Raw genomic sequence first — 26,204 nt, forward strand, 5'->3', positions numbered from 1 at the left:
CTTCAAGGAACCTTTTCTGCCCCGGCAAACGTCCCAAGGCTGGAAGATCACAACAAGTGGCGTAAATCTCACCGAGGGGGGGATTTTCCGTTGGCAAATATCACACGATGGTTTACGTGGTGACTGTTATATTTTGAGAAGGACGTTTTCAGATGATCCCGGGGTTAAAAGTGCATGTGTACATGTACATTTTTATTTTTGAGGTTCGTAGTGGTGCCCATCTGAAATAGCCCAGACGCTGTTTGTTTGTGACGGTTGCATAGGCAACCGAAATGCTATATGAGCCCCCTCAAGTAAATAACACCAACTTAGAACGTCATGAGTTTGAGCTTGCATAAGAATCTCAGAGAGCTTTGGGAATGCTCTGCTATTCTTACTCCAGCACCCTGAAGAATAAAGTGTTTATTGTGTTACTCACTTTGGGGAATACGGTTTTCATCGCTCTCGCTACTCCCTCAGACTGTTGATACTGGTGATAGCTGCTTAATGGGCAATATTTGATGACCCGATCGGAGGAATTGAAATTGAAACTCGGCAGCTGCCGAGGTCCTCAGACAGAGCAGAGAAGAGCAGAGCGGTTTGGCGTGTGTGTGTGCTGTTGGAAGTACATCCAAGAACATCAACTGAAATGTGAAGTGCTGTGTCGCACTAGGTGGTGAAGTGACACTCAGACACAGAAATAGGTCAAAGGGTAGCCGAGAGGCCTGCGATGAACATGATAGGAATGGCCTACATGAGGTGTCTGCTGGCCTGGCTAGGTTTAGCGTCGCACGAAGTAGCTATTTCCTTGTAGTCGATTTGGAAGTAGGTTTATTTCCCCTGAAGTTTACAGTGCATTTTGTGGTTGATTGTTTTTAGGTGTGGATTGTTTTCCGGGGTAGGTTGTGGTAAAGATGGTTTATACCTCCACAGTAACAGAAAGATGAAAGAGTTTTAGCCTCTCTCTCTGTGAGTGAGAGTGTGTGTGTGTGTGTGCGTGTGTGTATGTGTGTGTGTGCGTGTGTGAGAGAAAGTGAGATGAAGAGATGGGCTTTGGGCTATGGGGATTAGTGAAGTGAGGGGCCGGTGTGGTGAGAGCTTTTGCAGCTGAGAGTGTGAAGACCCTGCCAGCAGCTTCAGAGGGGACGGCCGTGCGTGTGTTGATCCTCTCAGAGATTTTAGTCCTTCGCCGTTCGTCACAAGGTCCCCCTTCCTCAAATCTCATGAAATTGTTTCAGGTCACGCATGGAAAAATGTATGTGGGTTGCAGAGCTGAATCAACACACAAGGATTTACGATCTGAGCTCACTCTAATTACCCTTATGCCCATGCTGCGTCTGCATATGTTAATAACTATATAGGCAAGCATACCTTTGAGGTGTTCAGGCATGTCAACAGTTGGCGAGTTAGTGATATATGTCTGCATGTGTGTACACTCTTTTCCTTAACCCTTTCTCACGTACTGCTACAGTGGACTGAGGAAGAAGGCCTTTGTTCATATGCCCTCTTTGCCCAACCTAGATTTACACAAAACAGGTGATGGGGTAAGTGGCCTCAAGTATACTTCTCCAAGTCCTATAAAGATGCCGTCTCCTTGTCTGTGTATGTGTGCCTACATTGGCAGTGGTAGCCTGTGTCTATATTGGGACGTGTTATTGTTTAGTTTGTGAAATTGAAATTCAGAAGGAACTTGGTCATGTTTTCAGGCTGGTCATTGTGTACATATTCCCTAAGCACCAACAAAAAAAAGAAGGGTTAAATCTTTGATCACAAGATTGTCCATGTTTGCTGTAAGTTAATGTATGCATGTCTGTGTGTCCACCTCCGCTCTTTTCTGTGTCAGTGTGAAGTGCTGGAGTCGTCGGGCCAGCTGGCCACGGCGGAGGAGGAGGTGCGCTCGGCCGCCTGCGGCCTGGTGTGCGAGTGGGCCCAGAAGGTTCTGAACCGGCAGTTTGACAGCGTGGAGGACCTGGCTCGCTTCCTGCTCAACAGCCACTACATTGGCACCAAGTCGATGGCAGCCCTGACTGTTATGACTGGTTCACCCTCAGGTATGGTCCGGCCCAGGGCTGTTGTTACGTACAACAGGCGTAATGGTCAACGGTCACGTTAAAATGGTCAGCAACCATTTTAATTTTCAGCGGTTACTTTGATTAAAATAGTTTGATTGCACCTCTTTGTTCTCTGAAAGGAAAACTAGATGGACAGAGAGCGTTGTATGATCAACAGATACACAGCAAAGCGGAAGACATGAGAAGGGAAGGTGTTTAGACTGGTGTCACCAATTCCAGGGAGAAAGATCTCCCCCTAGTGGCCAAGTGCATCACCTCTCATATTTTTAGTCGACACATGGCCTGTAGGCATTTAACTCTCGCTGCAATCCATACACTGTTTATGTGGTTCCTGAGGACATGACATTGGCCTGATTACTGAGTTTTAAATGACAGTGGTTGGTAGAGATGGATAGTGTTATGGTATTTTCAAGTAGCAGCTTCAAAGAGGCTGTTGTAGTAAACTGTAAAACTTATTGTTAATTGTATAGTACATTTTTCATATACTGTAAAGATATAGAGACCCCCCCCCCCTCCACCCCCGACACACACTCACACACTGCTTATGATTCATGTATTATAACAGGAAACGTATTTTGTTTGGCTGAGGTGACCGTAAAGTGTTGCCTTGTAATGACCAAACTCTTCTCCGGTGTCGTTTGTCTCTGCAGGCGTGAAGACTCCCCTGCAGACCTCAGCATTTGTGCCCATGGCAGACGCGCACGCCTTCCAGCCGCAGGTGAAGACGCTCCCGTCCCCCTCCATCGACGCCAAGCAGCAGCTCCAGCGCAAGATCCAGAAGAAGCAGCAGGAGCAGAAGCTGCACTCCCCTCTCCCCGGCGAGGCCCACGCCAGGCGGGCAGACAGCGCCACTCCCGGGGCTGTCGGTGCCATCCCCTGCGGCAGCCCGGCTCTCCTTTCTCCTCAGCCCACCATTGGCATCATGGTCGCTGCTGTGCCCAGCCCTGTCACGGTAAGCTGGCTCCACACACCTCCCTCATACTGAAGCTGGTTTCGTTTTAAGTGAACAGATTTTGAAAACACAAACTGTTTTGTCAACAGATTTAAGCCTATGTATCCTGTCTCAGGTTGTGTTCATTTTTTTTTGTTGTTGAGTTGAGTTTATTCACAATACCACTTCAAACATTACAATTACAATAATACAGTAGGGGTACAGAATCAAACGGGTAGAAGGAATGGGGCCCCCAAGGAAGCTAGGAAAGCTTATAAGTGGGGGCCAATAGGTCATGAAAGGGTAGTGGTGCAGTCAATACACAGTGCAATAAGGAGATGGTGATGGATAGATGCGTACCGTACATAGTACACCAAAACACTTAACATACATACTTACCTGTAACATTACATACACATACAATCATGCACATACATCCCAGCAGTCCATGAAGAAGCAGTTTTATATTAGATTATTAGGTTACTAAGAGATTATTTTTTAGTTGTCTCTTAAAGTTGGAGATAAAGGGCAACACCTTGAGGCCATCATCAATCCTGCTCCAAATCGGTGGCCCCCTACAGACAACACTCATAATAATCTCAAGATTATCCGTGTGGTAGTGGTCACTTTGTTGCCTTGTCACATGCATCACACGTAATGTGCTTGTACTGTCTCTGTTGTTGTCAGACCCATGAGACGAGTTTTCGTTCTGGGTCCCTGCAGGTACAGAGGAGTGGGCAGTTGATGACCTCCCCCAGCCCTGTGCCAATGTCATCGTCGGAGGGGAAAGTCCTGCCGGTCAACTTCCAGGTTGTGACCCCTGTGCAGCAGGTGAAACAGTCCCCCAAGACCCCCCAGAACGTGCCCGCCAGTCCAGTCGGAGACCGCTCGGCTCGCCACCGCCAGATCCTGCCCAAGCCCTCGGCCACCGGAGCCCTCACCCTGCGCTCGCCGCCTACGCTCCTCATCACCAACAGCCCCATCAAGACTGTTATGCCAACGCCGCACGTCAGCTCGGTCAACGTGGTCAAGATGACAGCCATATCCCTGGGGTCCAGCAGCGGCGGCGGAGGCAGCGGCGGCTACAGCACCACCACCACCACCGCCATGGCCGGCGCCGCCGGCTTCACCAGCACCTCCTTAAGACCTGCCTCCGCTGGCCTGGCTGGCCCCGGCCTCCTCGAGGACCACCACAGGCCCAGTCCGCAGGTCCGGAGTGGGTCCGCCGTGCCAATGCTGTCTTCGGTGGTGCGGTCGGGCGAGCCACCCGGCACCGCGTCCACCACCAACGGCAAGACGGAGCTCGAAGCCATAAAGCAGGGTGGCCAAGCCCTGAGCGGCACTGCCAGATCGGGTGCGACTCAGGAACCAGCTGGGCTGCAAAGGGGTGTCGTGCCCAGGGCCGCCAGTGTGCCCACCCCTCTCGCCAAGCCCAACCCAGGATTAGACCTCTTATCTGGGACCAAATATAACGGCAAGACCCCGCTCAGCGGGGGAGGGGGTACGATGGCGCCCGGCAGCAATAATTCAAACAACAATAACGACAGCACTTTGTTTTTGAGCATCGCCAATCAGAGCACCAGCACTGCTCCCTCGTCGTCCAGCGCCACCGTGACCACCAGCCCGCCCAAGGAGAGCGCCCTGGCCGCCAGGAGCCCCCGCAAGCGCCTGGGCCCCGAGTCCAGCCCCACGCCTGTGAAGAAGGTGTTCATCACCCAGCACTCGTTCGGAGCGCCCGAAGGGTTCAAGCCGATGCTTGGCGCCGCCGTGAAGAGAGGACTTCGACTCGGAGGTCCAGCCAGGCCCGAGAGTGCCCCCGCCAGCGCCGCCACCGCCAGAGTCACCGTGAGGATGAACTCGGCGACCCCTACGCGAATCCTGTCCCTCTCCGACTCCCCTGCCGGAAACGGTGGCTTCCGGACAATTGCCGAACACCAGCAAAACCCCATGATGGGACAGCAGGGAAAATGTGGAGGCGCTACTGTTAGCATGGCGACCCCTACCAGGAGTGCCTCTGCTGGGCAGGTGTTGCTGCAGCAACACATGAATAATCCCCAAGCCATAACTGCTGATGCGGACATGCTGGACTCTTCAGCTGTTAACGAGCTGAAGAATGCCATGTGGGAAGAAAGCCATATGGAGGCTGTCCAGCAACAGCAGCAGCAGCAGCAACAACAGCAACAACAGCAGCAGCAGCAGCAACAACATCAACAACAACAACAGCAGCAACAACAACAACAACAACAACAACAACATGCTCCACAGCAACAGACAGCCCTTTCCCACATGAGCCACACCCCCAACTCTGCCCAGATGGGCCAGGTGCAGCCTGGCATGATGGACTTTGGAGGAGGGCCCCCGTCCAACATGGACTTCTCCTCCTTCCCCTTCCATGATGATGACATGACCCAGGACAGCATCGTAGAGGAGCTGGTCCAGATGGAGGAGCAGATGAAGCAGATGAAGGCCATGCAGTCCGTCGGCGGCTGTGTGGACATGGGAAGCAGCCAGGGCCAAGCCGTCCCCATGCAGGGCACGGTGATGACCCCGCACCACCACACGAGCACGCCGTTCTACAGCTCGGCCCACGGCAGCACCACTCCCATCCAGACGCCCACCCCGACGCCCACCCCTACCCCCACCTCCGAGATGGTCGGGGGCCCGCACAGCTTCACCCGGGAGAGCCCCTGCTCGCGCGTGGCCCCCAGCACGCCCGTGGACAGCGCCCTGGGGAGCAGCCGTCAGACGCCGATCGGCACGCCGCACTCCAACTGCAGCAGCGTCCCGCCGAGTCCCGTGGAGTGCAGGAACCCGTTTGCGTTCACGCCCATCAACTCCAGCATCACCGGTTACCACGACAGCAGCATTGTGTCCAGCAGCCCGGTCAAGCCCATGCAGAGGCCCATGGCCACCCATCCGGACAAGGCCAAGCTGGAGTGGATGAACAACGGTTACAACAGCGGCGGAGGAACGTCCAACAACAGCATCAGCATTCTCCCCAGCTACCAGGACTTGGTGGATGACCAGTTCCGAAAGCCTCATGCCTTCGCCATCCCTGGCCAGTCCTATCAGACTCAGGTGAGGCATCACGACACGCATATCAGCCGCCTGACGCCCATCTCCCCGGTGCAGCAGCAGGTAGCCAGCATGTCCAATCTCGGCAAACAGGAGGGCTTTGCTGTGCCCGCTCCGCTGGACAACAAAACGGGCACGTCCACCTCCTCGAGCGGAACGTTCCGGTGCCGCAGCGTGAGCCCTGCGGTGCGCCAGAGGAACCTCAGCGGGAACATGTCAGCCGCGGCAGCGGCGGCGGTCGGGGTGGGCGCCATGCCTAACGTCCCTCGGTCCGTCGTGTCGCCGTTCAACTCTCCCGTGACTCCGGAAGTGCTGAACATCTTCGCCAACAGCCACGGAGAGATGGGCGTCGGCGGCACCAGCATCAGCATGGCTCAGCGGAGCCAGTCGGTGCCGCTGAACGTGATGATGCAGACAGAAGTCCTGCCCATGCAGATGGCCCAGCAGCAGCACCATCATCATCATCAGCAGCATCAGCAGCAGCAGCAGCAGCAGCAGGCCGGCCCTGGGAAGAACAACATCACCAGCGTGCTGTTGAACAAGATGGACGGTGATGGCGACGAGGCCGTACGGGGACTCGGCATCAACAACCTGCCCTCCAACTACACCGCCCGTATGAACCTCACGCAGATCCTGGAGACCTCTGCCGCCACCGGCTTCCCTGGCAGTGCCAACCACCAGGCTATGGTCTCGCCCGGCCCAGCGCCGCCAGCGTACGAGTTCCAGAAGCCCGGCTACCTCATGAAGAATGCCAGGGGAGAGCAGGTCAGCTTTGCTGTCGGCGGTGGAGTCGGCCAGTCAATGTCAGGGTTGCAACAACAACAGCAGCAGCAGCAGCAACAGCAGATGCAGGAGCAACAGGAGCAGAATCAGTCTCTGATGCTGCATCAGCAGCAGCAGCAACAGCAGCAGCAGCAGCAGCAGTTAGACTTCAGCAGCACAGTTAAGGACTTCCTGGGGGAGGATAGCCTCAACCCGGGCTCTCGAATGGCGGGCCAAACATCAGAGCTTAATACCACCGTAGGCTCCGATTTCTCCAACAATATGCGCCTGACGTCTGACCTCTCCAGCAGCATCAGTGACTTGAACACTCTTGACGCCAATCTCCTGTTCGACCCCAATCAGCAACAGGGGCAGTATGAGGACTCAACACTGGAGGAATTGAAGAATGATCCACTCTTCCAACAAATTTGCAGCGAGACTGTGAATTCTACTGGGTTTGACTGGTTGGAAAGTAAAGACCAGACCACAGTAGAAATGTTGGGCTAATGTTTATAAATAATATACATATATTTGTATAATTTGGAAAATTGTTATGTTTTTTGATGTTTCTGTTTTTTTGAAATTGTTTTTGTAATTTTACACAGGAAAAAAAAAACATTGTATAGCACACTGCTGCAAGTATCTGGAATGCTGACATTTATTTAGACTAAGTGCCAGGCTGAACAGAAATTAACACCTTTTTCAAGTATGCTGGTTCTCTTTCACAAAACTGTTGGTGCCACACAGCTTATTGCTTGTGCTGTCACATTCATTTCAGGCTTGGCTTTTGAGGTCATAGGAAGACTATGAAGATGATGATAATGATGACGACGATGAAGAGTTTCTTGTGGACATATTGTGTTAAGGGTATGTCCTAGAGTGGCCAAACGTCTGCACTACCATAGTTATCTGCATTTCTATTTGTTGTTTTGTTTACACCTAGGGGGTTTTCATAGTTGTGAACAGATCAAAATTAGACAGATGCTATCATGAACAACAACCGTTCATGTCTCTAAAGCAGAGAAGTCATGTACTCAAGCTAAATTTAGTCAGCACCTGTTGTACTTTGTCTTTATGTACAGGGTACATATTAATATGACCATAGTGGCATTTCCCAAATTGAGATTGGAATTGATAGAAGATTGAATTAAGACCAGATGTGACAAGGGAAGCTGGTCTAATGCAAATAGTCTGGACCACTTTTGCTCTTGCAGTCACTGGAAAACAAATTAAAAAGGGAACACCATAATACTGATGGAGCACTGTTAAATTCCATCTCTTACATAGGATATTCAGCTTTGTCAAAAATGGCATTCGCTCAGTTCATTATTGGCAGCTTTCAAAAATGATTAATTACAAAATTTCACCGTGGTCTGTGCTGCCTCTTTGTTCGATGTATGTAGATATCTAAAATTATATGCAATATTACTGCAAGAGACAAATTAGAAAAGAATCAATCACTACCTAAATACATAGGTACTCTATTATGCAACAAGCAACTTTAATCTCTAGAGCGGAAGAAGAGGTCAGTATAGCTTTTTATCTCTGTTGTGATCTCCAGATTTATAAAAAAAAAAGAAGCACTTTTTGAATTAGATAACAATGCTGTATACATTATAGCTTAGGTGCCAGAAATGGAAGAACAATATTAAGGCGGAATTGAATTATGTAGTACTGCCTTTTGGCATTGATCATCCCAATGTTTTATCTCAGGGTTTCTAGGGTATAATTTGAAATAGACTGATATATAGTAATTAGTACGATTTGTCTCCTAACAGTTGTTAAAACAGCTGTGTTGACGATTATTATTTGTTCTGTTATCTTACAAAACTTTACCAAATTCACCTCAGTTTGATCATATTTAAGAACAACCACTCAGCTTTAAATATTTTGTGAGGCAAAAGAAGAGATTGACATGGTTGATATTGTAGAGTTATGCAAAATGGCTGTTAAACCCTTTCTGAAACATTTGCAATTGTTACACAGGGAAAATAATCTATAAGGGAGAAGAGATATATTGGGTTGAAAATATGCCATCAGAGTACCAAAGTGGATTACATACATATTGCTCTAGTCACAACTGTACATTTTGGGGAAAATATTTTATAATGGATTACATTTTTTATTATTCATTTTGAAACTATGCATTTTTTTATTTTCATGATACAGCTGCTCGTCTAGTGATGTGGCTGCAGGAATTTGTAACTTATTGGTTTGTTATACATTTCTCAATCTGATATGTATTTTGTATTTTCATTATTTCTAAAAAGCTGATCAAATGTTGAATCCTCTAATGTAGTTTCATTTTGTAAAAAAAAGAAGAGATGTGACGTGAAATTGAAAGGCTTTCAGTACAAATACCTACTGAAGGTACAAGGCATTGTTAAAGGTAGTAATTGAAAGATTTTTTGCAAATTTTTGGCTGGAAATGAGGTAAAAACCTGGTGTTAACGGTAAATCAGACATTTGAGTTTGTGCCTGAAAATATCATGATCAAGACGCACAATCTGCTACTAAGTCATGTGGTTATTGTGGACTGTATGCCTTCATAGCCTTATGTCCATACCAAAGAAACCATTCAATTGGATAGAAAAGATCAAATCATCATCAAGAGGGTCCATGTCCTCTGCCGATAGATTTTATGTTGTTCTGATACTTGCTAAAATGGCCCCGGTGGTCATTGTGTTAAACCCTTTTTATTGTTGTTAAATCTGAGGTGTTCGGATCGGTATTTGTACTTTGCAGCTCAAGCAACTTTCTCTTTAGCACTGGGTTATCTTATTGACAAGTAAGCTGGAAACCACACTACTGTTATGGTTTAGAAAGAAACCAATGTAGCAAAATGAAATGTTTTACTTTGTAATTGGCTGACTGTTCTCTTCATATTGAATCTTACCTTGTGTAAATAATTTTAAAAGTTGCACCTGAAGAGACTGCACTGTATACACTATGAATATTACAGATGGTGATTCGAAGCACCTTCACTGACACTATACTGGTAGTAATGGATCAGGAGTTGGTTTATAAGTGCTGTATGTATTCATACCTGGTCCCTATTCATGTACAGAAAATATGTGTGCGTGTGTTTCTTTTTTTTGTTTGTTTGTTTTGTTTTAATATTATGTGTGGCTTATTGAGATTGATTAGTGACCTGTCTTTGCAGAAGAGAGTACTTTGAGTGAATATAGCATGGTTTATTAACAAGAAGTATTACCATATATTACCAGGTTGCATATCTTTCTGTGACGAATGAAAAGGAAAAAAAAACTCATTAGACACTGGAAAGTTCCATTTAGATTTCTACAGGCTTCTGAGGTTCATGTTTATTGCACTAAATCTTTGATTTATTTATGAACCATCACTTGGGCAACTTATTAGGACTAAAGCTGCGATTGGAGCCCACCAAAAAATATTTTTGAAGAACTTCAAAAATAGCTTAAAAATGAAGTGTCATCAAAATGTGATAGTCAATTGTCTTATGTAGCAATGTGCATTAATCTCAGTGAGATAAAGCATTATCTAACTTCTCATACGTGAGAATGTGAATAACTTTAAAGGAAGTAAAAACAGAAATAAGAATGGGATAAAAGCTGTTCAGGAAAACCGACACCATGTTCATTTAGTGATTTTATAATGTGCATGTTTGTAGAATTATATTGTACATAATATTCATATGCTTACAAGGCCAGGTTCTATCTGTCAGAAAGGTATAGCTACTCACAGTTGCATTGTTTGATGTTTACTAATTCTGAGGAATTATCCTTGTTCATTTTTAATTGGTTCTGTTGATGTTTGTTTATCTTTTATCTGTCAACATTGTATGTGAAGAAGTTTCATTGTTTTTTTGTTTTTTTTTTGTATTCTTTTCCTTTGTTTTAACCAACAACATTAATTTAAGCACTGATGTTTGGATACACATGAAGACAAATTTTGAGCAGCAACCGTTACTTCAATGCTGTACCTCTCACTGACCCTTGTAGAATTCTCAAACCCTTCTTCCTCGCTAGGACTTGTAGAAAATGTGTCCCATGCCATGTATTTGTGTCTGGTGTACAGCTGACCGTACAGTAGTTTGACAATGTTGCTCTAGCATTTCAGCAATGTCTTTTTTATTATTATTATTAATATTATGGAAAGTGCTCACTGATGAGATTTTTTAAGTGGTTTTAAAAACCAATAAACTTTTGTAAGTACCTGAATTCATTGTGTGACTCTTGCTTGTTTTTCTCTGGTCGTGTTCACTCATAGTCTATTTTGATGACTTACCAGCAGGCGGCGATATAGACTGTAAGTTATTGTACGTCTTGTATGATTTACATTTAGACATTTACAACCCGCACTGTTTATGTAGGCTAGCCTTGTAAGTTACTTCACATTACCGTGAAACAATTAAAAGAGACGTTGACACCCCAGGTAAAGCATTGTAAAAATGTAGCATCATTAATAGGCTGCAACTTTGGAGTTTGCATTTCACATTAATTTTCATACCTTATAGATTGTCCTAAGCACATGGTTGAGAAATGTTTTAAGAAGAATTTGCTGTGTGTCAGCTTCAGGTCTGCTCTGTTGCTATTTCCATGAGTCACATTGCTTCATTTCCCTAGTTCATGACGTCATTCAGGAGAAGGCGCTCTTTATTACTGTCTGTCGCTCCTCGCGGCAGACAGTTTCATTTTACTCCAGACAGGACCAGGGGTGTGTGTCAACTGGTTGTCACTCTTCTTTTTTAAATGGATGTGTAGCCTACATTGGATTTCATTTGGAGCAACTTCTTAAGACCGAAAAACTCCAAGTCAGCCTATTTAGGCACACAACGCCATGGCTACGATAACTTGTCGAGTTCAGTACCTGGAGGATTCAGACCCATTTGTTTGCACAAACTTTCCTGAGCCACGAAGACCTCCGCCATACGATTTCTATGAAAATATTTCTCTTAGCGAACAAATTACCGGAGTTCACAAGCTATTGGAGGCACCACTGAAGGTAAAGTCTCATTCGCTTCTTTTGTATGCCATCTAAACATTATAAGCTAAAGCTTCTTAAAATTGTAGCCTATAGCTTTTGTTCTGCAAGGTGCCAAATCAAATACCGGATCGATACCATCATTCAGTCGGCATTGCCATCAATTTGTTAGGTCTTTCATCTTTGAACAATTTAAAAACTCCGAAACACATTGCTTTAAGTCGTAGGATAAGCCTGACATTCGTGATACAATTACCCTATGCAGCTGTCAGTCCTATACGATTTTCGTTCGAAATGCCCTCAGCCATTTGATTATAGGCTATGAGGATTCACATAGGCTGTCAAAATTCGAATATGATGTCCACACTGTGATGTTAAGATCTCACTAACAAAATCAAACAGATAAAGGGAGCTCCTCTAATAGGTTGCAGTGGACCTCAGTCAGCCTTAGATTTTTGTTGACAGTGTTGGAATTCAGTATTTCTAAGTGTCTGTCAGGCACGTCTAGTGAAGTAAGAAATGGAAACTGGACACAGACTAGATTCCTAAAGTTAAAGCATGCTAAACCGATGATGTGGGAATTCCTTTGCATATGGTGCATGTCAGGTATGCCCATATACCGATGATGGATCCCACACAGTGACCTACAGCAGGAATGCTAATCGCAGGGTAGGACTGAATGTAGCTCAAGGCTAAATTGAGTTAATACTCAAGGAAAGGGTGGGATCTGTAAACAGAAGATAAGCACTTGGAATGGGCTCCTCAATCACCCTCTTATTATGGGTGCATGTGTGTTGGACCTGGCATTACCAACGTGGTTGTGTTGCTTATTGGATAGGCCTGTATTTTGTCTCAACATCTTTTACTATCCCACACTTACAATCATGTCATGTTTTTTTGTTTTTTTTAGTTCTTTGTTCCTGTGATAGTGCTGGTGCCCTACCCTGCCCTGTGTATTGTCATTTAGACCGATAGGAGCCGGTTGTCAGTCTGTTTATCTGTCTGTGATCTGTGTATCTTGCGTGTGTCTATTCTCTATCTGGTAGTTGGAGGAGTGTGCCTTTCAGGTGGCTCCCAATGGAAATTACCTGGATCTGGAGTTATCTCTGGCCGAACAGCGGGATGACCTGGAACACTTTTTCGAGGAGATCGAGTAAGAGTTTGTTCCATCTCACTTGTCTCATGGCATGCATTTTTCCCCCTTTTCACTGTCATCCCCTCTGTTCTGTATCATACATGCCCCATCTACAGACTTTATAGGTGGCTTTAGGTAAACTGGTCAATATGTGGTTTAAGGAAAAACAAATTCGAAAACAATAATTCTCTGGAAAGAGTAAGCATTCAGTAAACATAGATTGTCTTTATATCGTTTAACCGTAGAGAAACTAGCTGGAGTGTGCTGAAGAGAGTAGTGTTCCTGGATGAGTAGAGGGGGAGCCTTTAGCTTCTTTAACCTTTTGGTTGTCATAATCAGGTTGAGTCAGTTGACACCTCTGGGTGAAAAGCCCCCCCCCCCCCCACACACACATACAACCTGTTAAGTAAGTTGAAAGACTTGAGAGATAAAACCGATATCTCCCAAGTCCCAACACTGACCTGACTCCCGCACAGCTCTCTCAACACTGCGCTGAGCGCTTAACGTTGCTGGGGTGAAACAAAATGTTCTCATTTAGTCCTCGGTAGGAAGCAAGCAACAGTCATTACCCCAAACAGAAACAGCCTAGAATAAATAGAGGCAAGTTTAAAATTAGCTGTGGATTATGAAATTCCCCTTTTCGGAGGAAGGCATTGTTTTCCTTTACATTTCCTATTAAGCTCAGATGTCCATTGTCGGGAAAGAGAGGAGGTCGCTGTTTGACGGCTCCTGTTGGGGTGCTGTTGAAACATTCTGCCTGTTTATCATGGCGACATCTTAAACGGCTCATTGGACTTAAGCAGAAGCCCTGCTGACTGACTGGGCACCGGTTCTTCAGCGCTTGTCCAGCTGCAGTTATGAACCCGTATCCATTACCACTGAATCATTTAGAGGCCCTTGCCTCGCAACAGGAAGCCGCTTCAACCAAACAGACATAACATCACATCTCCCACTCACAAGGCTGCCCTCAGCCAGGCCTGCCAGCAACTACTGAATCACACGCCGTCACCATCATCTGACTCTGACAACACGTTGCCCGAAGCAGTTGGTTTTTGAGACACCTCGGGGAGTGTGCCTAAAAAATCAAGTTTGAACACAGTCAAAAAATTACAGTGTTGTTCAATAATGAATTTCTTAAGCAGACATATTGCATGTTGCATGGATGTGCTCATTGAGATCAATGGGGGATTGTGTAAATATGTACATCTCCAGGTCAGCAGGCTTTTATCAGACTTGAATGACAATGAAATTATTTATGATTGTGGAATGCTTTGTGCATGATTCAGATCTCTGAACGTCTTTGGGCCACTGTGAATTCCCCGCGGTGACAAAGACGTGTCCTGTTCTGCTCTTGTGAACATTTTTAACCCCCCCAGAGGCCTTATGAGGCCTTATCCTGTATATATCACCCATATAAACCATTGAAATCACAGACTACAGTGAGGCTGCTGAGAAAGTGTAAAAGATGCAACCCAGCGGTCAAGCTGTAAAAATAAACACATAGACAGGAAAAAAGGGGATCTCAATGATGTTGATGAACTTTTTTTTAGAAGGGGGTGGTGGGGAGGGGGGATTAATAGTCCACAAAAGGAAGAAAGATCTCAGGGTTCAAGCGCTCTTAACTTTGTTTGCTTTGGATCGGTGTCGCTCTGTCAGAAAATGCAACACATAACCCAAGAGGACCCCCATTTATAATGCTTTCCGCCATGACCACAGTGATCACTGGAAAGAAAACACATATTTTAATAGCAGCCCTGTAGTATGGGGATTAGTTAGGAGAGTATGGTCACAGCTGGAAGCCAGAGGCCTTCGAGTGAGGAGAAGGGGGCTCTGCATGCAGGAAATACGTCACTCGTTGTCAGACATGGAAAATGGAGAGAAAGTGCTGATTGCACATCATACATGCATGTAGGAGTCACTCGCTCCTCACTCCCTCCTATACGTTCATAAATACATACATTGACGAGAAGCGGTCCAGATTTAGGCCCTTTGCAGTCATAGTGCATAGTTTCCATACCACCAGTGTCAGACTTCACCAAAACTTTCCGTAGTATAATCTCCAATGGTCTTGTCTAGCCCTCCACATAAGCTCTTCTCTGCCTCCCTGTCATTTCTTTGTAAAGAATATAAATGCCTCTCAACCACCACCCCACCGTGAAGATGTCTCTCTGTGTGAGAATATTATGCATTTGTGCTGAGATCTCCTCTCTCTGGCCCTTTCACAGGAAAGGAAAAAAGCCCATCTTGATTCTGCGGACTCAGCTCTCCGTGAGAGTCCACTCCATACTAGGTAAGTGTACCCCCCCCCCCCCCCCCCCCACACACACACACCCCACAGAATCATCTTCAACGCACACAATGCTAAATGGTCAACTTCCATATTTTTCAGCATTCAGTGCCTTCAGCATTCAATGTAATGAATGTATGCTCCACGATACCAATCTTAGAATCTTTAGTCAGATTGAGCTACCTGCTCACAGTCTTCCACTCACAGTCCATTCATTTCTGTTTGCTCAAGAACATTCCAGCGTTTCATTCACAGATCTGACTCTATAAATGGGAAGCTAGCATTATGGCTCAGACCAAACTGTAAACTATTTTAGCCAATCAACACATTGGTTCAGGAGCATGGAAGCGAGGGGTGTTATTTAATTGGCTGTTGAGCTCTGTTGACAACGTTTTGCCAGAATCGGGGACTACATCTTTAAAAGTTGCAGGATGTAACACTTCAGTGTCTCTCTCTTTCTCTCTCTCTCTCTTTCTCTCTCTCTCTCTCTCTCTCTCTCTATCCCTCTCCTCTCTGCCTCTCTGCTGTGCTGAGGTCAGAGCATCCAAGTCTTGTGTCTTTCCACTCAAGCCACACTTTTTGCCAACTGCTTTGTGGATAGAGGAAAGTGGCTCACTTTTCCAGAAATGCTAAAATGATCCTTCATCCCTTCTGGGTTTTCCTTCATTTTCTACCTCATATTCAGATCTTTCCCCCCATGATCCAATCATTAATTCCATTTGTGGCACAAGTAGCATTTTGGCCTGCTTATAGCCCAAACGGTCTTTGTTTTATATGTGGATAGAAGGATTTCCATCCATCTATTTACACAAGTTATGCATGTGAATACGATGCCTCGTGGTTAAGACAAGGGCCATAGTGGCTTGTTTGATTGACTTCACTTTGTGCTGACTGCAAATTAAGTCTTGAGAGAGGAAGAGCAGGAAATTCATGATCCTCTAAACGGCGACTTAGTTGGTGACATTAAGATTATGTACACAAGCTGACTGATAAACAGGACTGATAGCCTGACCTGCAGGATACAGAGGCATTTTTCTTCTTTTCCTCGTGGAGCTTTTAAATCTCCTTTACTTCAGCCTCAAACAAGCCTTGGCATGCCGTGCATCAGTGCAGCACACAGTACTGTACAAACGAAGTAGACTGAAAAGTCTTTTTTTTAGTTTATGGGCAGAACTATAATAAGCCCACAAAATGTTACTGATTATACAGAGTATTGCGTAACCCCCAGCCCCCCCTTGTCATGTTGGAGTTCTTCATGGAGTTAGCCCAGATTGTGGTTCTGGGCCCAAATAAGGCCTGCAGCATCTCTCCAATGCATGCTGCGGGGCTGTAACCCTCCCTGTTTTGGATATCAATAGTAGCTTTCTGTCATTTGTAATACATATTTGAATTGCAAATATGACGAGCAGGTAGAGAGAGGAAATGCGAAAGCCCAGAACAACTTCAACAGCATTGTGCTATGTGGGCACACAAGCCCCGAACAGCTGTGCTTTTTAACCGCATGCTCACAACAGCATTGTGTTAGGACGAACGTGTAGTTAGCTTGGTGAGTCAGCAGCAATGTAATGGATTGAATGGCATATTGAATGAATAGTCTAGGCTTTTCTCTTGATCAAGGCTCGTTTTTGTTTGGTGTTGGGCGTCGATTGGGAAGTGCCCATATCGTGTTCCATGTGGTGCCTCTCTTCGTTCTTGTGTAATCATCTGTTGCTAATTTCTGTGGCAGCAGGTGTGGGAGAGTGCTAGGCGAGAAAGCGATGGTAAGGCCTCCTAAGAAAGTGAGGTCAGGTGGGGAAAATAGATCGATGGCTCAACAGGATAGACTGGTTCTCTCCCTTCCTCAGTCACTGTCTTTTTTAGGTCACAGACCTTTTCTACTCTGGCATGGTGACAATGTTATTCTTTGGCTTAATGGAGCCATGTGAACCTTTCCAGAGAGAGCTACCTGCTCTGCATTCCTTTGTAATGTTCTGAATAGCACTCTCATTCACTAGATGTCTAGAGTGCAGTCAGTGATCTTGCCTACATTTTTGCGATAAAGGCTCTCGTATGCCATTGAGGGGTAAGATTCCTACACTTAAACTGATCTTCATGACTGACTACCATAAACTGACCTCCATGACTGGCTACCCCATGTGGTTATGTGATATTTTTAGTTTAGTTAGCCCTGGAAACTGTTGCATATACATGGTGCAAGCCACTCATAATGTCATAATAACCACTAATTACCTCTCTGTGTTTTATGTGGAACCTTCCCGAAATGAGTCACATATCTACGTTTCCTATGCTGGCTTCTCTGTAAGTGTTTTCCTCCCAAGTGGAGCGGAGTGGAGTGCAGTGAGGTGTTTTCCAGTCACGCCCCTCTATTGTAGGCCCCGGCAACAGAACAAGCTGCTCTCTGTTCGCCGGTCTTGCCTCAACTTCCGTCAGAAAACATCACTTCATCACTTATTGGCCTTGGTGTTTCGTCACCGAGGGGTTTGATTAGTTCATTTACTCTCTGAGGTGTGTGTGTCCGAAACCGTGGGTCCTTCCTAAGTGCATCCGTCCTGGAAAAGAATAGAGTGATCACATGGGCCTTGGTGCAAGGAAATACTCATTTTAAACACTTGTGCCAGTTGGCAGGACCTCAAAGCAGAATGGAGAATGCACCATTTACTGAGTTTAGGGGGATTAAAGCATGGACTGCCGCTGAAGATTGACATTCATTATGCGACTTTGTAGTCTAGTGCAGACTATTTCAGTTTGACAGCTGTGTAGGAGAGATTGCAGTTGATGGTTTTTTTTTTTTTTTCTGGTGTGGTGAGGGCCTTTTTTTTATTGTTTGCACTTCTTTCAGAGTTCGTTGTCTAAAATTCCTTCCTCTCATCATAACGACATGGTCCTATGTGTCTTTCTTTGCCACATATGCTGACAAAACGCATCAGTTTGGTCATATTTTTATCTATTAATCCTGCTGCACAGCACAGGTGATGTTTTCATAAAGGAGAGCATGGCCCTCCCTCAGTGCTGTGTCATGTTTTCTGGGCCATAGTTCATTTGCTTTGAAGAGTCTCCATGATGCACCTAAAGGAGATCTCAAGCTGTTTGTGTCGAGCCTTGTCACGGTCAAAGGAGTAGGATGTTTTTTCCTCTTCCCGCTGTCTTTCTGACATCTGAAGATTGTAGTGTGTTTGCAGGATGCAGTCTTGGGGTGTGTGTTCCTAACCTGTCTGAGTAAGAGTGAGATAAAGTGACATTCCCTTCTCTCTCTTTTTGCCTTATCTCTCTCTTTCTCAGTCCTCCTCTGCCCTCAGAGGCCATCCTGTTTTTACACATATACGCAGGGACTCATTGTGTGGGAAGCCTAAAGAGGAAAGGTTCTTACGAATAGCCTACAATTTCAGCGAGCCGAGGCCTTTATGAAGTGTTTGAGTGTAGAATCATGTCCTGAGTTGACTCACAGTCTGTTCAGACATGAGCCTGTTTCTCCTTTTTTTTTCTTGGTATTTTCCCCCTTTTGTGGTACAGAACCGCTTGGGATCTGGCAATGAGTTGGCCATGGTGCCAGTAGTCAGTAAGCTGTTTGGACTTGTTTCCCCTCTCACTCGCAGGCAGTAGCTGCCACATCATCTTGGTGCCTTCCAGTGAAAACTTACAGCTGTGAAACATTCAGACGAAAAAGTATTTAATGGCTTAATGGCACTGTTATAGAGGATAGTGTAATTATTGTACAAACTGCTTTCATACTGCCCTAAGTGCTAGTGTGTTATAATTGTTTGTGAGTGCGTGTGTGCATGTGTGTGTGTGTGTGTGTGTGTGTGTGTGTGTGTGTGTGTGTGTGTGTGTGTGTGTGTGTGTTTGTATGCTTGCGTGTGTGTTTGCATGCTTGTGTGTGTGTGTGTGTACTGTAGTTGGTAATTGGGTGGGGTAATCTAGTTTTGAAGTATTGTTTTGTGTTCTGTGGAGCTCAATGCTTCCTGTCATATTGAATGAATGGAATTCTATTGCTTTCTTATCAGACTCTAATAATGACTCGTATACATTTGATGCAGATATATCATCATTATATCAACTTTTCTCTTTTCAGTTGTATAAGCACTCAGTCCAACTATTTATTTGTATAAATATTTATATTCACAAGTGGGTTGATTTGTAATGCTTGTGACCAATGCAGTGCAGAGTGTGTTCCCCGTCGACAGGCCATTAAAATGATGCATTGTCATGTAAACACACCAACAGGAAATGCTTAGCCCCTATCTGGGTCCTCTTGGCAGGGCAAAGTCTTCTGTTTTTCCACCTCTTTCTAGCATATTAGCTTAGCTGTGCTAGAAAATAGGTCAGAAGTCAGCTAGTTTTCTTCCTTTGCTCCATATAAATGCAGCCTTCCAGGTCAAAGTGAGCTGTGTCTCTGTGATTATGAACATAGCACATTGGCCTTGTTTTTCTCACCTACAGCTATACAGTATCAGTCGGTGCCAAGGTACAGCCAACATGCATACTTTTCACTCCAGTGCTACCCTCATCCATAAACTTTACCCTGCTGTCATTCTCCCTATTCCTCTGTCTTCTCTCTCCCCTTCCCGTGTTTACACTCAGTAATCCTTCCACTGGCGTCAGCTGTAGTGTGTTTCCTGGCTGACTTTACACACCGTCACTGTTTAGCTCCACCACGATATGTAAATCGAATTGCGATTGCATTGCTGTTGCGTTCTCCCTCCCCCCCCCGGCCCCCCCCCTCGTGGCTTGAGCAGTGGGAGCTTTTGGACGGTCCGTGCTAAAAGCAGCCAGGTTGAAAAAGCCTCCACGGCAGCAGAAGGGCCCTGTGAGTCTGCCCACTCCGGGGCCAGATCTCTGGGCCATACCGCTCGCCTCTCCCCTGTCCTGAGGGCGGCCGTTGGCAGCCACTGGTCCCTGGGGACAAGGGTGGTTAGCCGAACCGCCGCTTCCTATTGGCGGATATTTATAATTTGTACTTCCCGTCGTGGAGCTCGGAGAGGGGTACACGCAGTGCCTGTATGCAAACACTGTGTTTTGGTCTTTTCCCCCTCTGATGTTTTTTCATGTGTATCCTCTGCACGAACGTCTTCTCATACCTCTTCTCTCCAGAGAGGGGAAGAGGATCTCTGGAGACACTTTGGAGGGCACTGACTCCGCTGCCTTTCTCTGTTCAATGACTCACATCACTCTCATCATATGTCGTTTGCCTCTTATGGGCATTGAAGAGACCCTTGTCCTGCCAGGGTGGCTCAGTCCTTAATACATCTTTCCATGATGCCGGTGCTGTGTTCCAGGCATCTATTTCCCCTCTCGTGTTCCCCCAAGGTTGCCCATGCTTTGGCATGTTATTGTTGGCTTTTAGGATTAGCCGTTACCCCCCCTTCTCCCCTTCTCCCCTTCTCCCCTCCCATAGGTCTTTAAACTGTTATGTCTGTGGTGCTGTGCTGGCCTCCACATGTAGCTCTATGTGTGGACGTAGGGCCGAGTTCCACAGCCCCTCGGCAAATGCTATCTAAAGACGCGTGGTCAGTGCCGAAGCATTTGGCGTCTCGGCGCTAGACACTGCTCCACCGGGCTGGTGGTGGCACCTGCCTCCTCTTAGCCGCCACTCACTCGCTGCTGCCCCGGCCGCCCTCCCCGCTGATGTGTCAGCTGCTGCCGTTGCCCTCGGTGACAATGCGTCAACAAACACACTCAAGAGGTTCCGCTCCTTGCGGCGTGAGTCATCCCACCCTGGTTGTCCCCTGGCCTCCACCCTGTAACCTCGTGGAAGTGGCCACACAGACATGGCAGCCATTAATGATTATTGCTGTTATGTGGCCTTTGACTGGTTGGCTCAGGAATGGAAGGTTATCCTTAGTGCCGTACTACTGAGAGGTTGTTTATCCTCGGAACACTGTTGAAGCCTTGTAGGGCTAAATCCGTGTTTGCTTTTGTGATACGGGATGATCATCATTCATCTGTCATTCGTGTAATTAATGTATGATAGAAATGAGCAAATTGTGTACAAATGCGGTTTGTTGAAGAATTTTCCTTATAAACGTTCTCATAAATAATTTTCTTCATAAATTCTCTACAGTTATAGAGAATGTTTTCCTCTCCTCAAAAGTAGCTATGACATAAATTAAAAAAATTCAAGCTTTGACATAAATTTGTGTTCACTGATCTGCATCTTTGCCGTGAGACCACACTGGGAGGTTGCTTGTGAGGTGGTTGCCAAAAGCCTTGAGACACCACATTAACCTCTTGGCTTATTGACAGTCAGGTGTGACCTGCGCGCTGTGTGCTTTTCCTCCCTCTCTCCCTCCCTCCCTCCCTCGCTCTCTCTTTCCTTCTGCCAGACTCCCTGCCCCGTGTGTTTAGTTATTGAGCTGGTCTGAAATAATAACCTAGGCCCAACTGCTTATCGCAAATTAAAGTGCTGGCTCTGATGACAGCATACTTCTCCAGTGTAGTACTCATTGGCTCAGAGGCCAGGAGGTGTATGAGCTTAAAAACAGACATTTTCCTCACCACCCTGTTCCCCATTGGATTCATCAACAACACTCAAAAAGTCTCAAATGCCATGAAAGGCTGCATGCTTGCGTGTGCATAGGTGTTTGTGTGTGTGTGTGTGTGTGTGTGTGCGTGTGTGTGTGTATGCAATGCACTTGTACTTTTGCCTGTTAAACACACACCTGGCTTGAGTTTGAAACCTCTTGAGAAGCCAGACGTGTAGTGGTATTGTATGCTGCTCGGCGCTCTCTTTGTATTCTGAGAACCTGAGTGTGGATCTGTGTGTGTGTGTGGGACTATTAGTCTCAGAGGCCTGCCTGCCGCTGATGCCAATCTGCACAGCCTCCACCAAACGCACGAGCTAAGCACTGCCAGATGCCCAGCAGCGGGCACAGACTCATCGCCCACGGGCCCCAATCGCTGCCCGCTTGGCCGCACGTATCTCCAGTATCAGCGGTTGGATTTTCATAAAGGCACCTTTGAGCAGTGGAATCGTCCTGGTTGAATCTTGTGTCTTGTTTTTTTGTGGTGGAGGTTTTTTTTTTGTCCCAGAGGAAAGAAAAGACTTGTTGTTCACATGTTAATATCCACGGCTTTTTGCTCCTTCACGGTTGCTGAGCTTTGATCTGGCCTGCTGAGATTTTGGGGCTCTGTGCCTCTTTCCCAAGAATGTTCTCTCTCTCTCTCTCTAATGATGCGGGTCTCTGTTGCGAGCTTTTACATGTGTCCATATATGGGTGTTTGTAGATATGTTTCAGTGGGTCTCTGGCCTGACCTTGAAAGCATACCACCTGGGGCATTTGACAGATCACACATGTGACGTCTGACCTTTGACCCCAACTCCTGCTAAGTGTATCTTTTAACTTGCGTCTTTATGTGACCCTTTAGGTGGGCTGCCTGATCCGTTTGGCCAGTAAAATTGTCCACAGGGTGTCTGCCTGTGTGTTGCTTTAATGGTCAGGGACAACTTTTTTGCACCTTTTGTCCAGGCAAACTCAACGGCATGTGTTTATTTTGGTTCGCTTCACTGAGGAAACCCTCTTTTGGAGGTGCCGTGTTTGACAAGGAAGCCGAGGAAGCCAAGGAGACTAAAAGCGATGGCTCCGGGGATTCACACTGAGAGGAATGTTGATGTGGACCCGTAACCGACGAGGCCCACCACCACCAGGGAGGAAGAACGAAGAAGCCAAAAACACGGAAACTGATTTTTCACACAAAAGGGGCTGTCAATCAATGCCTCCCGCCTTCCCTACCCTGACTCCCAGCCAGGGGCGGAGCTAATGGTTCACTCTAGACGGGGCGAAGACCTATAGTGGGCCCCTCCCCCTGCGTGCGTGCGTGCGCGCGCGCGCGCGCGCAACAAGACTTTCAAAGCGCTGACAATATTTGTCCTTTCCACGGTTAGGTTCGTGCATGGTCCGTTAAAAAGTAGCCTTAGAGTACTACTATACTAACGTAGCTTTCTGACAAGCACACCCATTCCCTACCTTGTTCTTGCCCATCTGAAATAACGCCTCTAGCTTTGCTGCCTCCATCCTTTCTGTTTTCGTTGTTTACATCCATGATGAGTCTTAAGTTAGTAAATTAGCTTAACAGTTTATGGCGATAAAACAGCAAATAGGCCTATCGCCGCGTAAAAAGCAACAAAAATAGGCCTAGTCTTGCGAGCCTGCGTGCGTGGGTAACGTATTGTCTCTGCTGCTCAAACAAATTATGTGCATATAGACCTAGGCTACTTCTGACTTTGATAGCCTAACGTGTTCACTAACTTTGCAGAAAATTGTAGCCTATGTCATGCAGTTAATGGGATACTGTGCTGCATTGAGAAGTTATGGTAGGCCAATTTTTTTATGAATACACACACACGCGCACACGGGACATTTTCTCTCGTTGTTGAGCAATGCGCAATGCGTACGGCCGTACACCTGCAGGTAGGCTACGCCTGCCAGCTACTCGGTGTTTATCCCAACATCCTGTTTTTATTTAAGCCATTCCATGTTGTGCTTATTGGCTGGGGCATGTTGTTTTCTTTCATGTCGATTCAAGATTGTTTGTGTAGGCTAAACTACCGGTCAAAACTCTCACAGTTGAATTTCACTACGCTTGCCCGTTTAGGCTTATTGTTTTTTTGTTGTTGTTGTTTTTACAAGATTAGGCAATACACCGAGGCAGGAACTCCACTGACACTAAGTGTTGGTGACAGAGGTAGCCATACCGTACGGTATCTCAAGTTATGGCCGGGATTTGTATTTATTGGCTGCGCAATAACTTAACCAACACAGCGCACGTTGAATGAATTGACTGCCTTGTGCGTAAACAACGGTGGAAATCCCGACAGTGTTTCAACTACATGAAACATAATTAGTGAACCATCAAATACCCTCTTATTGCATTGGCCATCAGTCCAAACATTAAGCAATATAATCAAACAGTGTAAGAGTAAATTAGACCCCAAAACAAACCACAAATGTTCTGCTTTTGATGGCATGCCGCTCCGTTCCAAATGAAACGCATGTCTCACAATTAAACGCACGTATGCAGAGCCTAATTAGCCTAAATAAAATGGGCATAATTTGAGGAGTTACAGGTAGGCCTAGGCAATCTCCTGCCAACAGCCTATCTTCTTGTCTCTATTGAAGTTGTAGCCTATATTTCGTGTGTTTACAACAACATTGACATTGACATTTTCCGTGTGCGGCTTTCCAGGCTATCAGAACTTTTTTTTTAACCGTTTATGTTCATCGGCGCAGCCTACTACGATGCGAACTGACAGCTGTTGCCACGCGTATGCTCCAGACTCTAAATAGGTATATAGATCTTGCTAACTCACTTGATTTTCTGTAATAGGCCTACGGTAAATGCAACCTGTAGCCTAGGCTACCTCATAAAACCCAGACAGGTCGTGCATCAGTTTCGCTTTTAAAACACGCCAGTGTAGCGTGAGAGGGGAAATGCCTGTCGCGGGCTATGCAGTGTTTAAGGGCATGACAGACGGGCTCCCATTGTGAGGGCACTCTACGGACCAGCGGCATCTTTAGTAGCATCTAGCAATCAGTACATATAAGCATCGTTAAATACAACAATTCAGCAAGATAGATTTGGCCAATGGTGGGCCCCCTGCCTGCACCCGTGGGCCCGGAGCGACCGCCCCCCCTGCCCCCCCACTCGCTCCGCTATTGCTCCCAGCTCCTCCTCACAGGCTCACACACAAGGGAGATGCTGAGAGAGGGGGGATTATATGTTCCTAATGCACTGTATCTCTCAGTTGGGGATGCACAAAAAAACGCAATATCCTGTCTGTAATCCTGTAGCATTTTATCTTTTGTACTCTCAATCTCACAGGACTATAGTAAGAGGCACATCAAAATACCGATGCTTGCTGCTCATACAAGCTACCAATATATTCAAGGATAGAGACATTTTGGGAGTTAATCTCAAAAGTGTCCAGTTCATTGAGTGATCTCAATTGGATTGGATCAAGCACTTTGGTACAATTTGTGTTTTTTCAAATGTATACAGATGGAGTCGTCAATATGGATATGACAATTAACATGTGTTCGTGAGCTTTTGCCAAAGTGATGTAGACATGACAGACTTTGCAGCTGTCTGAGAGGAACATGCTGCCATGGCTGTGGTTTCAGAGTTAGTCCCCCCAGGCAGTTTGAGATTCCAGTCATAGTGCCATGTAATTGATTGATTGATTTTATAATGGCCCTCGAGTGCATTGCAAGTCACTGACCTGAAATCTTTTCTTCTCTGTCGAGTTGTGCATTCATTAGCCACTTTCAACGTGTTATCTCTCAGCTCTCCGTCTGTGATGCTTGGCATTGCATTGTGGAGCTGTCTGGACTGAGCTTGCCTTACAGGTCAGGCAGCATTGTCCAGTCCTCTCGTTCTGGTTCCTGTGACCTGGCACAGCAGGGGGTGGAGATGGTGGACTGAAGAAGGCAGAAGGAACATCTCATTTCTGATAATCTCATCCTGTCTGACTCAAGTTCTACAAGAATGTGCTGATGTCTCATTACTGACCACACTGACACCGACCTCCTCCTCCTCCTTCTTGCACACATGTGACGCACACATACACACTCACACAATCACGCACGCACACACACACACACACACTCACTCACATAATCACTGTCATTTTATAAGGCCATTAGAGGAACGTGATTTTTATAAACACTGGCACATATCTGGAGGATTAATCTAATAATCTAATCAATGATGTCATGATGTGACTTTATCCTTCTGGAATTTCATATCTTATCCTGGTATCGTTACAGTTTACATAATGCCACCTGAATGTCTTAATTTACAATCTTATCTGCATTACTTCCTCTTGGTCATCTAAACGGAACGCCATTCACCTGCAGGATTACGCATCTTTTATTGCACAAAAGAATGTGGTCAGCCCCAGTCAGTCTGAATGTGATATGGCCATAATAATGCCTTGCAGTGTTCTCTGGCCCAGCCTTTTTCTCTTTTATATCGGGAACTGAACACAGAACTGTGTCCACCACTTAA

At 46.1% G+C, this 26,204-nt stretch overlaps 2 protein-coding genes across 7 annotated transcripts in view; both read left to right on the forward strand.

The window, feature by feature from the left end:
• The window catches only part of rfx7a (regulatory factor X7a), a 29,323-nt gene extending 18,305 nt beyond the window's left edge, over positions 1-11,018 (forward strand). The window contains exons 6-9 of one of the 2 annotated variants that reach the window (XM_062549126.1): positions 1,439-1,523; positions 1,823-2,030; positions 2,702-3,003; positions 3,706-11,018. In XM_062549126.1, coding sequence (XP_062405110.1) covers positions 1,439-1,523; positions 1,823-2,030; positions 2,702-3,003; positions 3,706-7,326 — 4,216 coding nt within the window. In that variant the 3' untranslated portion in view covers positions 7,327-11,018. Of the gene's footprint in view, positions 1-1,388; positions 1,524-1,822; positions 2,031-2,701; positions 3,004-3,669 lie in introns of those variants that run through there. The other variant, XM_062549125.1, reaches the window with a different exon arrangement.
• Positions 11,019-11,515: 497 nt separating this feature from the next.
• fhod1 (formin homology 2 domain containing 1) overlaps positions 11,516-26,204 on the forward strand; it is a 44,889-nt gene continuing 30,200 nt past the window's right edge. For all 5 annotated transcript variants that reach the window (XM_062548488.1, XM_062548489.1, XM_062548490.1 and 2 more), the window contains exons 1-3: positions 11,516-11,802; positions 12,828-12,934; positions 15,142-15,206. In XM_062548488.1, the coding sequence (XP_062404472.1) occupies positions 11,638-11,802; positions 12,828-12,934; positions 15,142-15,206 (337 nt within the window). In that variant the 5' untranslated portion in view covers positions 11,516-11,637. The remainder of the gene's footprint in view (positions 11,803-12,827; positions 12,935-15,141; positions 15,207-26,204) is intronic.

Source organism: Sardina pilchardus, chromosome 11 (genome assembly GCF_963854185.1).
Source record: "Sardina pilchardus chromosome 11, fSarPil1.1, whole genome shotgun sequence".
Taxonomy (NCBI): domain Eukaryota; kingdom Metazoa; phylum Chordata; class Actinopteri; order Clupeiformes; family Clupeidae; genus Sardina; species Sardina pilchardus.